Here is a 13,581-nt window from a genome sequence, read left to right on the forward strand (position 1 = left end):
AAGAATAGTAACAAGAACTGTGTTCACTTCGTGTATAATTCCTGTCTTTTCTTTCAATTACAGATTAAACTGACTGAGTTTTGCTGACTGTATATTTTGTGCCATTTTAAACTCTTTCTGTTCATATTCCCACTATTTTACTGTTCTCTGATATGACAGGTTTTTGTATTTTTAGTTTGGTCTGATTTTATCAATTGTACTTTTCTCAGAAGGCGTTAGTGTACTTTATAAAAAGCTAACAAAACAAATATTTGATGTTTTTTTCTTGATGAATAAATAAATGATATTTTATGCATTGTACAAGATTTAGTGAAGGAGTTTCAGTGATGTGATTGTGTGTGTGTGTGTGTGTGTGTGTGTGTGGGTGCATGCATGTGTGTGTGTGTGTGTGTGTGTGTTGTGTGTGTGTGTGTTGTGTGTGGTGTCTGTGTGTGTGTTGTGTGTGGTGTCTGTGTGTGTGCTGTGCGTGTGTTGTGGTTATGTGTGTTGTGTGTGTGTGCATGCGAGTGCATATGTGTGTGTGTGTGTGTGTGTGTGTGTGTGTGTGTGTCCAGCTAGCTGTATTACTTGCAATAAAGGGAGGTTATAACCAGGCATAAACTTAATACTTTCTGAAAGGGATGCAGTGTTATACTTCTTACGTTATTGGTCAAGAAGTCTGTCCTGTAAGAAAAGTGAGTATATTGTGTTGGACTCCACAGACAGACAGACAGACAGACAGACAGATAGACATGTACATTCATGCACATGCACACAGACATACACAGTTATACGTACAAACATACACATGCATATGCACATGTATACACACACAAATGCACATACACAGACACGGTTATATGTACGTACGTACGTACGTACGTACGTACGTACATACATATACATACATACACACACTCGCATGTGCATGCACATGTACACACATACACATACACATACACATACACATACACATACGAATATAAACACAGACATACAGATAAACATACACATACACACACACACACACATACATATACATACACATACATACATACATACATACATACACACACACATACATGTACACACGGTCAGTTATCACATCACATTACTACTCTTACTACGGATGCTGAAAAGAGGGAGCTCAAAGAAACTGAAAATTGATTAGTTCATTGAAAATTGAGAAGAAAACAGTCAGTAATACTGTAACTTGTAACATGTTGCTTCAATTATGTTATATCACCCAAAAAAATGAACACAAAATACAATCAAGTCCAAACCAACCAAATATTCAAAAAGATATGCAATATGTATAAACTTTTTTATTTTACTTTTGAAATTCAAGGCAATCAACAACTTTTAAAAAAATCTTCGTCTGAATAGAAATATAAGATAACTCATACAAAGGCTAGGGGGATTGTTCTTTAAAGATATTCATAAAAATATATACAATCTTTACTGTTTTCAAAACGAGACAATTTCAGTCCAAGTTGGACTTTAAGTCTAAAGAAAAGGCTATATTCACATGTCGACAGTGTTCTGACGTCACTTTAACGAGATGTACTTCTCCACTGTCTATTCTAACGTCACTGTGTAACGACTATAGAGGCACATCTGCACTGTCTATTCTGACGTCACTATGTAACGACTATAGATGCACATCTGCACTGTCTATTCTGACGTCACTCAGTGTGTTACGACTATAGGATGCATCTCTCCACACTACATATTCTGACGTCACTGTGTTACGACTATAGGACGAACCACCAGAACGACACATTCCGTCTATGTTGGTGCCCCAGTTCCTTTGGTATTCATATACAGGTCTAATACTGTATTTTACATCACTATTCGGGGGAATTTGATCTCAGTTTTTAGATATTTTCCTGAAAAGAAAAATACGAATGATCAGATTTGTAATTTAAATTATAAGCAAAAGTCGTCCTCACTCTTACATTGCTGAGTCCCTAATTTATACCCACAAATAAGAAGTCAACATGGCTGTTACCAATAAGGAGATGGTGGAACAGAAAACATAAAAAACCGTTTCTGACATGCAGTATAGATTTCCCATAATCCCCTCCGAGACACGAATCTTCACAAGTTTCCTACTGTGTGAAGGTTATACGCATCATGTGATTACTTTTTGAACGCTGACATAGTCATAAAAGTTTTAGTTACAGACTTTACCACTACATGGTTGAATGGAAAAACTTACTCTGAACTTTTATTCCTGGATCAGCAAATTTCCAAAAAACTTTATTCATGAGGTGATGAAACACAAAATTTCGGGTATCAGATAACACCACAGGCAAGAGATAAGCAAAACATTGACGTGTATGTTTTCAAACTGTAAATAGGGGAATTACAAGCTCGGTAATCATCTTTAGGAGTTTGCAAAGGTTTCTTTTGTTCAAACATAGGCCGAACGTTACCGAGAATTCCGTGATTTGCTCTTCTCAGAGCTTCGGGAATCATCGGTGTTGCTGTGGCAAGCAAAGACCGATGGTTCCCGAAGAGCAAATCACGGAATTCTCGGTAACCTTCGGCGTATGTTTGAACAAAAGAGAGCCTTCCAAACTACCAGAGACGATTACCAAGCTTGTGATCCCCTAATAACACCTAGGCCTAATAGCAATTCTCGTTATGTTTCTATCTTGTCTGCGATTCTATCTGATAGCCGTAATTTTGAGTTTCATAGCCTCATGAATAATATTTTTCAAAATTTTATAGAACATGTCTAGAGTGAGTGGTGTGTGAGGGCGCCGCATCACGGCGTACCATACTCGGGATGATTGTGGGATAACGTACTGAGTCAATATTTCAGATCTGTAGCAAGTTCAAGCTGTTTGAAATTGTGTGGTATGCCGTGATGCCGTGATAACACATCACTCACTTATTGAATAATTTCACATTGCAGATATATATTTATCTTAACTTATCACAAATCCCTGCTAAATTTTATGTTTCTGCAATAAAAACTTTAAAAATACGATTTACTTGGGCCATGGACACCTGTTGCTTTTGACAGTACAAAGAAACTGACATTTTTCATCTCTTACGTAATAAGTCCAACGTTTTTACCCTACAAACAGTCCCAACTTGATGCCGATCTGAAATATTGACTCACTACCAAGGATGAGGCGCCCTCACTGTCACACATCATCTCTAATCCTGAGGAGTCTTTAAAAATTTGTCAAAAACTTTATTCATGAGGCGACGAAACACAAAATTTCGGGTATCAAATAACACCACAGGCAAGAGATAAGCAAAACATTGACGGGTATGGTTTCAAAGTTTTAATTGGGGCATTACAAGCTCGGTAATCATCTTTAGGAGTTTGCAAAGGTTTCTTTTGTTAAAACATAGGCCGAACGTTACCGAGAATTCCGTGATTTGCTCTTCTCAGAGCTTCGGGAATCATCGGTGTTGCTGGAGCAAGCGAAGACCGATGATTCCCGAAGAGCAAATCACGGAATTCTCGGTAACCTTCGGCGTATGTTTGAACAAAAGAGAGCCTTCCAAACTACCAGAGACGATTACCGAGCTTGTGATCCCCCTAATAACATCTAGGCCTAATAGCAATTCTCGTTATGTTTCTATCTTGTCTGTGATTCTATCTGATAGCCGTAATTTTGAGTTTCATAGCCTCATGAATAATATTTTTCAAAATTTTATAGAACATGTCTTGAGTGAGTGGTGTGTGAGGGCGCCGCATCACGGCGTACCATACTCGGGATGATTTTGGGATAACGTACTGAGTCAATATTTCAGATCGGTAGCAAGTTCAAGCTGTTTGAAATTAATGTGGCAGTGCCGTGATGCCGTGATAACACATCACTCACTTATTGAATAATTTCACATTGCAGATATATATTTATCTTAACTTATCACAAATCCCTGCTAAATTTTATGTTTCTGCAATAAAAACTTTAAAAATACGATTTACTTGGGCCATGGACACCTGTTGCTGTTGACAATACAAAGAAACTGACATTTTTCATCTCTTACGTAATAAGTCGTTTTTACCCTACAAACAGTCCCAACTCGCTGCCGATCTGAAATATTGACTCAGTACCTAGGATGAGGCGCCCTCACTGTCACACATCATCTCTAATCCTGAGGAGTCTTTAAAAATTTGTCAAAAACTTTATTCATGAGGCGATGAAACACAAAATTTCGGGTATCAGATAACACCACAGGCAAGAGATAAGCAAAACATTGACGGGTATGGTTTCAAAGTTTTAATTGGGGCATTACAAGCTCGGTAATCATCTTTACTAGTTTGCAAAGGTTTCTTTTGTTCAAACATAGGCCGAACGTTGCCGAGAATTCCGTGATTTGCTCTTCTCAGAGCTTCGGGAATCATCGGTGTTGCTGTAGCAAGCAAAGACCGATGATTCCCGAAGAGCAAATCACGGAATTCTCGGTAACCTTCGGCGTATGTTTGAACAAAAGAGAGCCTTCCAAACTACCAGAGACGATTACCGAGCTTGTGATCCCCCAAATAACACCTAGGCCTAATAGCAATTCTTGTTATATTTATATCTTGCCTGTGATTCTATCTGATAGCCGTAATTTTGAGTTTCATAGCCTCATGAATAATATTTTTCCAAATGTTATAGAACATGTCTAGAGTGAGTGGTTTGTGAGGGCGCCGCATCACGGCGTACCGTACTCGGGATGATTGTGGGACAACGTACTGAGTCAATATTTCAGATCGGGAGCTAGTTCAAGCTGTTTGAAATTAATGTGGCAGTGCCGTGATGCCGTGATAACACATCACTCACTTATTGAATAATTTCACATTGCAGATATATATTTATCTTAACTTATCACAAATCCCTGCTAAATTTTATGTTTCTGCAATAAAAACTTTAAAAATACGATTTACTTGGGCCATGGACACCTGTTGCTGTTGACAATACAAAGAAACTGACATTTTTCATCTCTTACGTAATAAGTCGTTTTTACCCTACAAACAGTCCCAACTCGCTGCCGATCTGAAATATTGACTCAGAACCTAGGATGAGGCGCCCTCACTGTCACACATCATCTCTAATCCTGAGGAGTCTTTAAAAATTTGTCAAAAACTTTATTCATGAGGCGACGAAACACAAAATTTCGGGTATCAGATAACACCACAGGCAAGAGATAAGCAAAACATTGACGGGTATGGTTTCAAAGTTTTAATTGGGGCATTACAAGCTCGGTAATCATCTTTACTAGTTTGCAAAGGTTTCTTTTGTTCAAACATAGGCCGAACGTTGCCGAGAATTCCGTGATTTGCTCTTCTCAGAGCTTCGGGAATCATCGGTGTTGCTGTAGCAAGCAAAGACCGATGATTCCCGAAGAGCAAATCACGGAATTCTCGGTAACCTTCGGCGTATGTTTGAACAAAAGAGAGCCTTCCAAACTACCAGAGACGATTACCGAGCTTGTGATCCCCCAAATAACACCTAGGCCTAATAGCAATTCTTGTTATATTTATATCTTGCCTGTGATTCTATCTGATAGCCGTAATTTTGAGTTTCATAGCCTCATGAATAATATTTTTCCAAATGTTATAGAACATGTCTAGAGTGAGTGGTTTGTGAGGGCGCCGCATCACGGCGTACCGTACTCGGGATGATTGTGGGACAACGTACTGAGTCAATATTTCAGATCGGGAGCTAGTTCAAGCTGTTTGAAATTAATGTGGCAGTGCCGTGATGCCGTGATAACACATCACTCACTTATTGAATAATTTCACATTGCAGATATATATTTATCTTAACTTATCACAAATCCCTGCTAAATTTTATGTTTCTGCAATAAAAACTTTAAAAATACGATTTACTTGGGCCATGGACACCTGTTGCTGTTGACAATACAAAGAAACTGACATTTTTCATCTCTTACGTAATAAGTCGTTTTTACCCTACAAACAGTCCCAACTCGCTGCCGATCTGAAATATTGACTCAGAACCTAGGATGAGGCGCCCTCACTGTCACACATCATCTCTAATCCTGAGGAGTCTTTAAAAATTTGTCAAAAACTTTATTCATGAGGCGACGAAACACAAAATTTCGGGTATCAGATAACACCACAGGCAAGAGATAAGCAAAACATTGACGGGTATGGTTTCAAAGTTTTAATTGGGGCATTACAAGCTCGGTAATCATCTTTACTAGTTTGCAAAGGTTTCTTTTGTTCAAACATAGGCCGAACGTTACCGAGAATTCTGTGATTTGCTCTTCTCAGAGCTTCGGGAATCATCGGTGTTGCTGTAGCAAGCAAAGACCGATGATTCCCGAAGAGCAAATCACGGAATTCTCGGTAACCTTCGACGTATGTTTGAACAAAAGAGAGCCTTCCAAACTACCAGAGACGATTACCGAGCTTGTGATCCCCCTAATAACATCTAGGCCTAATAGCAATTCTCGTTATGTTTCTATCTTGTCTGTGATTCTATCTGATAGCCGTAATTTTGAGTTTCATAGCCTCATGAATAATATTTTTCAAAATGTTATAGAACATGTCTTGAGTGAGTGGTGTGTGAGGGCGCCGCATCGCGGCGTACTGTATACTCGGGATGATTGTGCGATAACGTACTGAGTCAATATTTCAGATCGGCAGCTAATTCAAGCTGTTTGAAATTGTGTGGTACACCGTGATGCGGCGCCCTGACACATCACTCACTTATTGAATAATTTCCCATCGCAGATATATATTTATCTTAACTTATCACAAATCCCTCCTAAATTTTATGTTTCTGCAATAAAAACTTTAAAAATACAATTTAATTGGGCCATGGACACCTGTTGCTGTTGACAATACAAAGAAACTGACATTTTTCATCTCTTACGTAATAAGTCCGACGTTTTTACCCTACAAACAGTCCCAACTAGATGCCGATCTGAAATATTGACTCAGAACCTAGGATGAGGCGCCCTCACTGTCACACATCATCTCTAATCCTGAGGAATCTTTAAAAAATTGTCAAAAACTTTATTCATGAGGCGATGAAACACAAAATTCGGGTATCAGATAACACCACAGGCAAGAGATAGCAAAACATTGACGGGTATGGTTTGGAAGTGTTAATAGGGGCATTACAAGCTCGGTAATCATCTTTAGTTGTTTTCAATGGTTTCTATGATTTGCAACAGCAGAGAGACAGAGAGAGAGAGAGAGAGAGAGAGAGAGAGAGAGAGAGAAGAGAGAGAGAGAGAGAGAGAGAGAGAGAGAGAGAGAGAGAGAGAGAGAGAGAGAGAGGGAGAGAGAGAGAGAGAGAGAGAGAGAGAGAGAGAGAGAGAGAGGGAGAGAGAGAGAGACAGAGACAGAGACAGAGACAGAGAGAGGGAGAGAGAGAGCGAGAGAGAGAGACAGAGACAGAGACAGAGAGACAGAGACAGAGAGAGACAGAGAGAGAGAGAGAGAGAGAGAGAGAGAGAGAGAGGCGCCCTCACTGTCACACATCATCTCTAATCCTGAGGAATCTTTAAAAATTTGTCAAAAACTTTATTCATGAGGCGATGAAACACAAAATTTCGGGTATCAGATAACACCACAGGCAAGAGATAGCAAAACATTGACGGGTATGGTTTGGAAGTGTTAATAGGGGCATTACAAGCTCGGTAATCATCTTTAGTTGTTTTCAATGGTTTCTATGATTTGCAACAGCAGAGAGAGAGAGAGAGAGAGAGAGAGAGAGAGAGAGAGAGAGAGAGAGAGAGAGAGAGAGAGAGAGAGAGAGAGAGAGAGAGAGAGAGAGAGAGAGAGAGAGAGAGAGAGAGACAGACAGACAGACAGACAGACAGACAGACAGACAGACAGACAGATAGACAGACAGACAGAGAGAGAGAGAGACAGAGAGAGACAGAGACAGAGACAGAGAGAGGGAGAGAGAGAGCGAGAGAGAGTGAGAGAGACAGAGAGAGAGAGCGAGAGAGAGAGAGAGAGAGAGAGAGAGAGAGAGAGAGAGAGAGAGAGAGAGAGAGAGAGAGGGGGGGGGAGGTGGAGGTGTTGGACTCTAGTCCTGGTACTGAGAAGCACTGTACCATCGACGGGGAAGGATAGAGTGAGAAACGAAAGGTTCATTTTGCTGAAGAGGAGGAAATGATTGTATTTACCAAAGGTTCCCGAATCGTAAAGCGACAAGGATGATTGCAGCCGGTGTTCAATTTCTTCAGGGCTGGAGAGTCTTCAGAAATAAATCAGAAAATGTAAGTCTGTCTGTCTGCCTGTCCGTCCGTCCGTCTGTCCCCTTTCTCTATATATTATGAGTCAGTCTCTGCATGACTACCTCATGCACGCACAGCCAAATACACCTAACACACACACACACACACACACACACGCACGCACACGCACATACATACACACACATACATACATACATACATACACACATACACACACATACATACATACATACATACATACATACATACATACATACATACATACATACATACACACATGTATGCGTGTGTGTGTGTGTGTGTGTGTGTGTGCATATATGTATGTACATACATATGATGGGGAATGTAAGGGTAACTACTATTAAAGAATCAGACACTTTTAAAATTGAATGTTTTATTTACTAAATACCAATCATTATTTACATTTGTACAAACCAATTTACAAAGTATTTAAAGTAATTTGTAAAAATGTATGTAAATATTTTCACTGCATTAATTTTATGTAAATAACTAATTACAAAATGTACATGTAAATGATAGTACTGTAAACCTGGATACTTTTACTTAAAACTTTTAAAAAAATGAAAAACTAAGTAGTGACTGAAATTCATTCTTGTACATGAACGGAATGTTTAAGTCTGGTGTAATTAGTAAAAATTTAGTCTTTCAGAACTAGTTGAAGACTGTAATATCACTAAAATATCCCAGAAGCAAAAATATCTACGTTCACAGGACGTGATCATACTCTCAAATGCTGACGTGTCATTTTACAAAACTTGTGCTTTCTTCTGCGAATTAAAACTGAAATCCCATCTGATGCAACACATCTGATTAAAATATGATGTTGTGAAGTGGCAGCTAGATGTCTTTATTTACCTCTATTTCCACTGTTTTGTGTCATTTGTTTTGTACTTTCCAGTTGATCGCCACCATCCCACATCTGACACCTGTGTAATAGACAATCCTGTTTGAATCTCAAGGATCTTGTAAGGTTTCTACAACCAATCAGCACGCTTCTTTCAAAATCGTTGAGAGTCTCTGTACACGTTGACCTTCATGTGTCGTGTAAGGGTAGTTTGTTTGCTTGCTTTTCAATTTCTCCAGTGTGCGCAGCTGCCAACGTAACACTCATACTGATTGGTTACTTGAAAGGGTGAGATCCTTGTGATTCAAAAGGGATTGTCTATTACACAGGGTCAAATATGAGAAGGCAGTCATCACCAAGAACAAAACAAATGTAACAACACGATGGAAATAGAGGTAAATAAAGGCATCTAGCCGCTTTCAACACATCTGATTTTCATCAGATTGTATAAAACAGATAGTGTACTACTACAATTACAGTATACACAGTGATCTCAGTTTCATACTGCAGTGCACACAATATTATATACTTACTCTACATAACATTTTATATTTCTGAACTATATTTCTTACTTTATTCATATTACCCATGTATCAAATATAAAGGTCTGTACAAAATTTAGTAAGAAAGATCCAATCATTGATTCACTTATGTAACCACTCGCTACCTTATTGATGATTTCACAATGTTGTACAATCTCAACAAACGAACATCGTTCCTTTAGATCCAAACCCCCTCCCCTAAACAAAGGTTTAAAAGTGCGATATCAAATGTTTATATATGATGTTAGCTATGATGAAAACTGTAGTGATCACACCACTGCGATTGATGTAATGTAAAAACATGCTTATAAACGCATTAAAATGTTACCAAAAACCCATGATATCTCACATTAGAAGCAAATTTTTATCAACCTATATATATATATATATAAACATCACAGTAAATTTAAAAGCTATGTGTGAAATAACTATTCCTTTCAATATTCTTGATTAGTAGAAATAAATGAGTTGCCATTATTCATCCCCTCAGTGACGACTGACATACAATACAATCAGCAAGGGTGCTATGATGACCAAACCAGGCAGTACGTACTTCATGATCACTTGTGACGGTCTTTCCAAATCTGTAGGAAAATAGAACATAACGAGATATATTAATATATTTCGATCACTCAAATTCTAGTATTTTTTATACATATATAACTATGTAAAATGTTTTGAAATATTGATGATGTACAGTGATGCAGTATTTTACTTTTAGACATGGGCTATATAAATACATGTATCATCTGCTCATAATCTCCGTTTGTGAAACATTTCAAAAAATCTGTGTAGCCATAACCTTAAAAGTCATCCTCTCGCTATCCAGCGCCGCTAGAATTAAATTTACATAAAAATATGCAAAAACATATAAATTACCATATCACATAGTGTAAGCGTGTATATCTACATATAGTGAGTCATTTTAATAATGACAGTCTGACTAGTTGTCATGGTTGAAGGGACTACATGCTGTCATCAACCAGGCTATTGGGTGAAAATTTTCATTTTGTTAGTATCAGTTCTGACAATGCAAAAATGATGGAAGTATAACCAGCTAACGATGTACAGCCCCATAAACAGGAGAAAATGAGTGCTCGGAGGTACAACCAGCTAATGATGTATCTCAACAGTGCAGTAAACAGGCAACTTTTAGTGAGACTTTGGTTACTCGTGGCTGTGAGCCAAATATCTAGCATGTTTAATAATTTTGGTCACTTGTGCCAAAATCCTTACTGTGTGCACTCGAACGACTTTCTCTTCGAGCGCATGCTTGGTGATGATGTAAAACAGTACACAACAATGTCTGTGCCCAATCCATAGTATGTGAATGATGCCGTGTTGGACGATAAACTTATTGTTCTATGGCCAGAATTATGGTTTTATGTGAGGTCTCCTGATTTTAAAAACATGGACAAACATGACAGTGCCACAGAAGAAATAGCCATGAAACTGGATCAAACAGGTAAATACATCACTTCAAAATTAGTCATGACATACGAAATGGGCGTACAGTGCAACACACTAATCACCGTACCACTGCAAAATAGACAACCATGTAGATTGTACACGCCACGGATCCATGAAAATGGGTGCAGTATGGGTGCATCATACAAGCACAATAATTCGGCTATAGATCAACAAGTTTATCTTCCAACATCATTCGCTTACTGTGGATTGGGCACAGACATTGTTATGTGCTGTTTATGTCATTGCCACACATGTACTCTAAGAGAAAGTCATGTGTCAGTGCACACTGTGAGGATTTTCGCACAAGTGACCAAAATTATCAAACATGCTGGATAATTGGTACACGGCCACGAATGAACAAAATCTCATGATAAGTTAGTAAAAGGTGCCCTGCACACAAGAGGAATCGGTGCGAGGAAATTGCCACAGGTGAAATTTTGCTCAGCTGATTCCTCTCATTTGCAACAGGGCTTTGTACATCATAATTTATATTTGTCCATAGACTTCGACTCTTACCATTTATCAATCCAGGTCCATTTCTTGGCAAGTATTTGGCATCCAACTCTAATATGGCATTAATACCAAGATCTGTACAAAGAAAAGATTTAAAACGGTGTAAGTATTCCACTATCTGACTAAAATGACACATATCAATGTAATAATAATGAAACCTATGAGATGTCAAATTATTATATTAACTATTCTCACATTAATCTGTGGCAGCAATTAAATATTATATTACTGTTGTTTCTACCAATTTAAAGACAGAATCAAAATATATCTACAAATCTACCACAAATACTTAATTTATAGTAATATTCCACTGCCTCATGTGTATGTGTGTGTGTGTGTGGGGGGGGGGGGGTGCATGTGTCAGCGTGTGTGCATGTGTAAGTGCTAGTGTGTGTTTGTGAGTGTGTGTGTGTGTGTGTGCATGTGTACGTGTGCATGAGTATGTGCATGTGCATGTGTGAGTGTGTGTGGGTGCATGTGAATGCATGTGTGTGCATGTGAGTGTGTGTATGAGTGCGAGTATGTGTGTATGTGTATGTATGTGTGTGCATGTGTATATGCGAGTGCATGTGAATGCATGTGTGCGTGTGTGTATGTGTGTGTCACTCTTGTGTTCATGTTTTACATTTATTTATAAACAATTCAAGCATATCGAGTGCCTGAATACACTGAAAAGATTGGTATCCATGACCTGACAACAGAGTGTAAATTCATTGACATCATAGCTGATTCAGTAGAGTATTGAATTTGTTCTATTTTATATATCAGACAGTAAGTACCTTCAGCTCTTCCCTCATATTCATCTCTTCCATTGAACTGGTTGACGATTGCGTCACGAATAATAACGACACAGTCATCTCGATCCATATCCTGCAAAGTTTGCACAATTCTACCAAGTGGCTGGTTGGCAAGCCTTCCATTAGTTATTTCTTCTAGTATTGGACGCATATTCCGTGAGCTGTATAAGAATCTGATGTCAGGATAGGCATACTGGAATTCACCAAGGAGCCAACGGCCATCTCTACCCCGTGGGTCTGTGACATCAAGGTGAGTAGAAAGCTGCAGTACCACACTATACGGCCAGTTGAACTGATTGAAATGAATTTTACCAATGGTAGTCACTGGCTTCTTAATTTGGTTCATCTTCTCTAGAACTGGTAGTCACAGTAGTTTCTGAAAGATATGAAATGTAACTTTGAATGTCACCTCAATGTACTTGGGTGGCAACAATCATCAATGCAATGCAATAATGGGATTCATTAGGTATAACAGAAACTGTGTACTCAACTCCCCAGTCTTCCGGCTTCGCTGAATGTCATTATTTTAAGATAGTTTGTCCCACGTTACCGTAGCTGTGATTTGAAAAAAATGTCTCTTTGTTTCACAATCTTTGTTCTAACAAGCGACCTATCGGTCAGAATAGCTCCGCTGTTTGTTTTTTTTTATTTAATTTTTTATTTTGGTGACATGTAGAAGTGGTTCAGGTCTTCAGCTCTTCACTATGCAGTTTTGTTTTAGCGATGCAATAAAGTGGTTAGTGGTTTCATATGATGTCTCACTATAAAACACATTTTACACAGAAGTTGGTAATGTATTGTACTTTTATACCATAGTCACCATTTTATAACAAAAATCTACTGTTATGAAAAATTGCACAAAATCTCAGAAAAAAATGACTGGGAAATGCACACAAGAAAAACAAACAAGCGACCTATCGGTCAGAATAGCTCCGCTGTTGTTTTTTTTAATTTAATTTTTTATTTTGGTGACATGTAGAAGTGGTTCAGGTCTTCACTATGCAGTTTTGTTTTAGCGATGCAATAAAGTGGTTAGTGGTTTCATATGATGTCTCACTATAAAACACATTTTACACAGAAGTTGGTAATGTATTGTACTTTTATACCATAGTCACCATTTTATAACAAAAATCTACTGTTATGAAAAATTGCACAAAATCTCAGAAAAAAATGACTGGGAAATGCACACAAGAAAAAGAAAAAAAGAGGATTTTGAGGTTGGCTA

At 38.3% G+C, this 13,581-nt stretch overlaps 2 protein-coding genes across 2 annotated transcripts in view; one reads left to right on the top strand and one right to left on the bottom strand.

Moving 5' to 3' along the window:
- Nucleotides 1–303, top strand: part of LOC144452074 (uncharacterized) — a 53,717-nt gene extending 53,414 nt beyond the window's left edge. The window contains exon 56 of the mRNA XM_078143085.1: nt 64–303. Within this exon, the coding sequence (XP_077999211.1) occupies nt 64–68 (5 nt within the window). The 3' untranslated portion in view covers nt 69–303. The remainder of the gene's footprint in view (nt 1–63) is intronic.
- A 9,603-nt stretch (nt 304–9,906) lies between these two features.
- On the bottom strand, nt 9,907–12,726 carry LOC144452342 (uncharacterized). Its single transcript, XM_078143423.1, has 3 exons — nt 12,339–12,726; nt 11,563–11,634; nt 9,907–10,160 (listed from the first exon to the last, which is right to left on the bottom strand). Exons 1-3 carry the CDS (start codon nt 12,700–12,702, stop codon nt 10,063–10,065), a joined length of 534 nt encoding a protein of 177 aa, XP_077999549.1. The 5' UTR covers nt 12,703–12,726; the 3' UTR covers nt 9,907–10,062.
- Between the last annotated feature and the right edge of the window lie 855 nt (nt 12,727–13,581).

The sequence above is a fragment of the Glandiceps talaboti genome, chromosome 22 (genome assembly GCF_964340395.1).
Source record: "Glandiceps talaboti chromosome 22, keGlaTala1.1, whole genome shotgun sequence".
NCBI lineage: Eukaryota > Metazoa > Hemichordata > Enteropneusta > Spengelidae > Glandiceps > Glandiceps talaboti.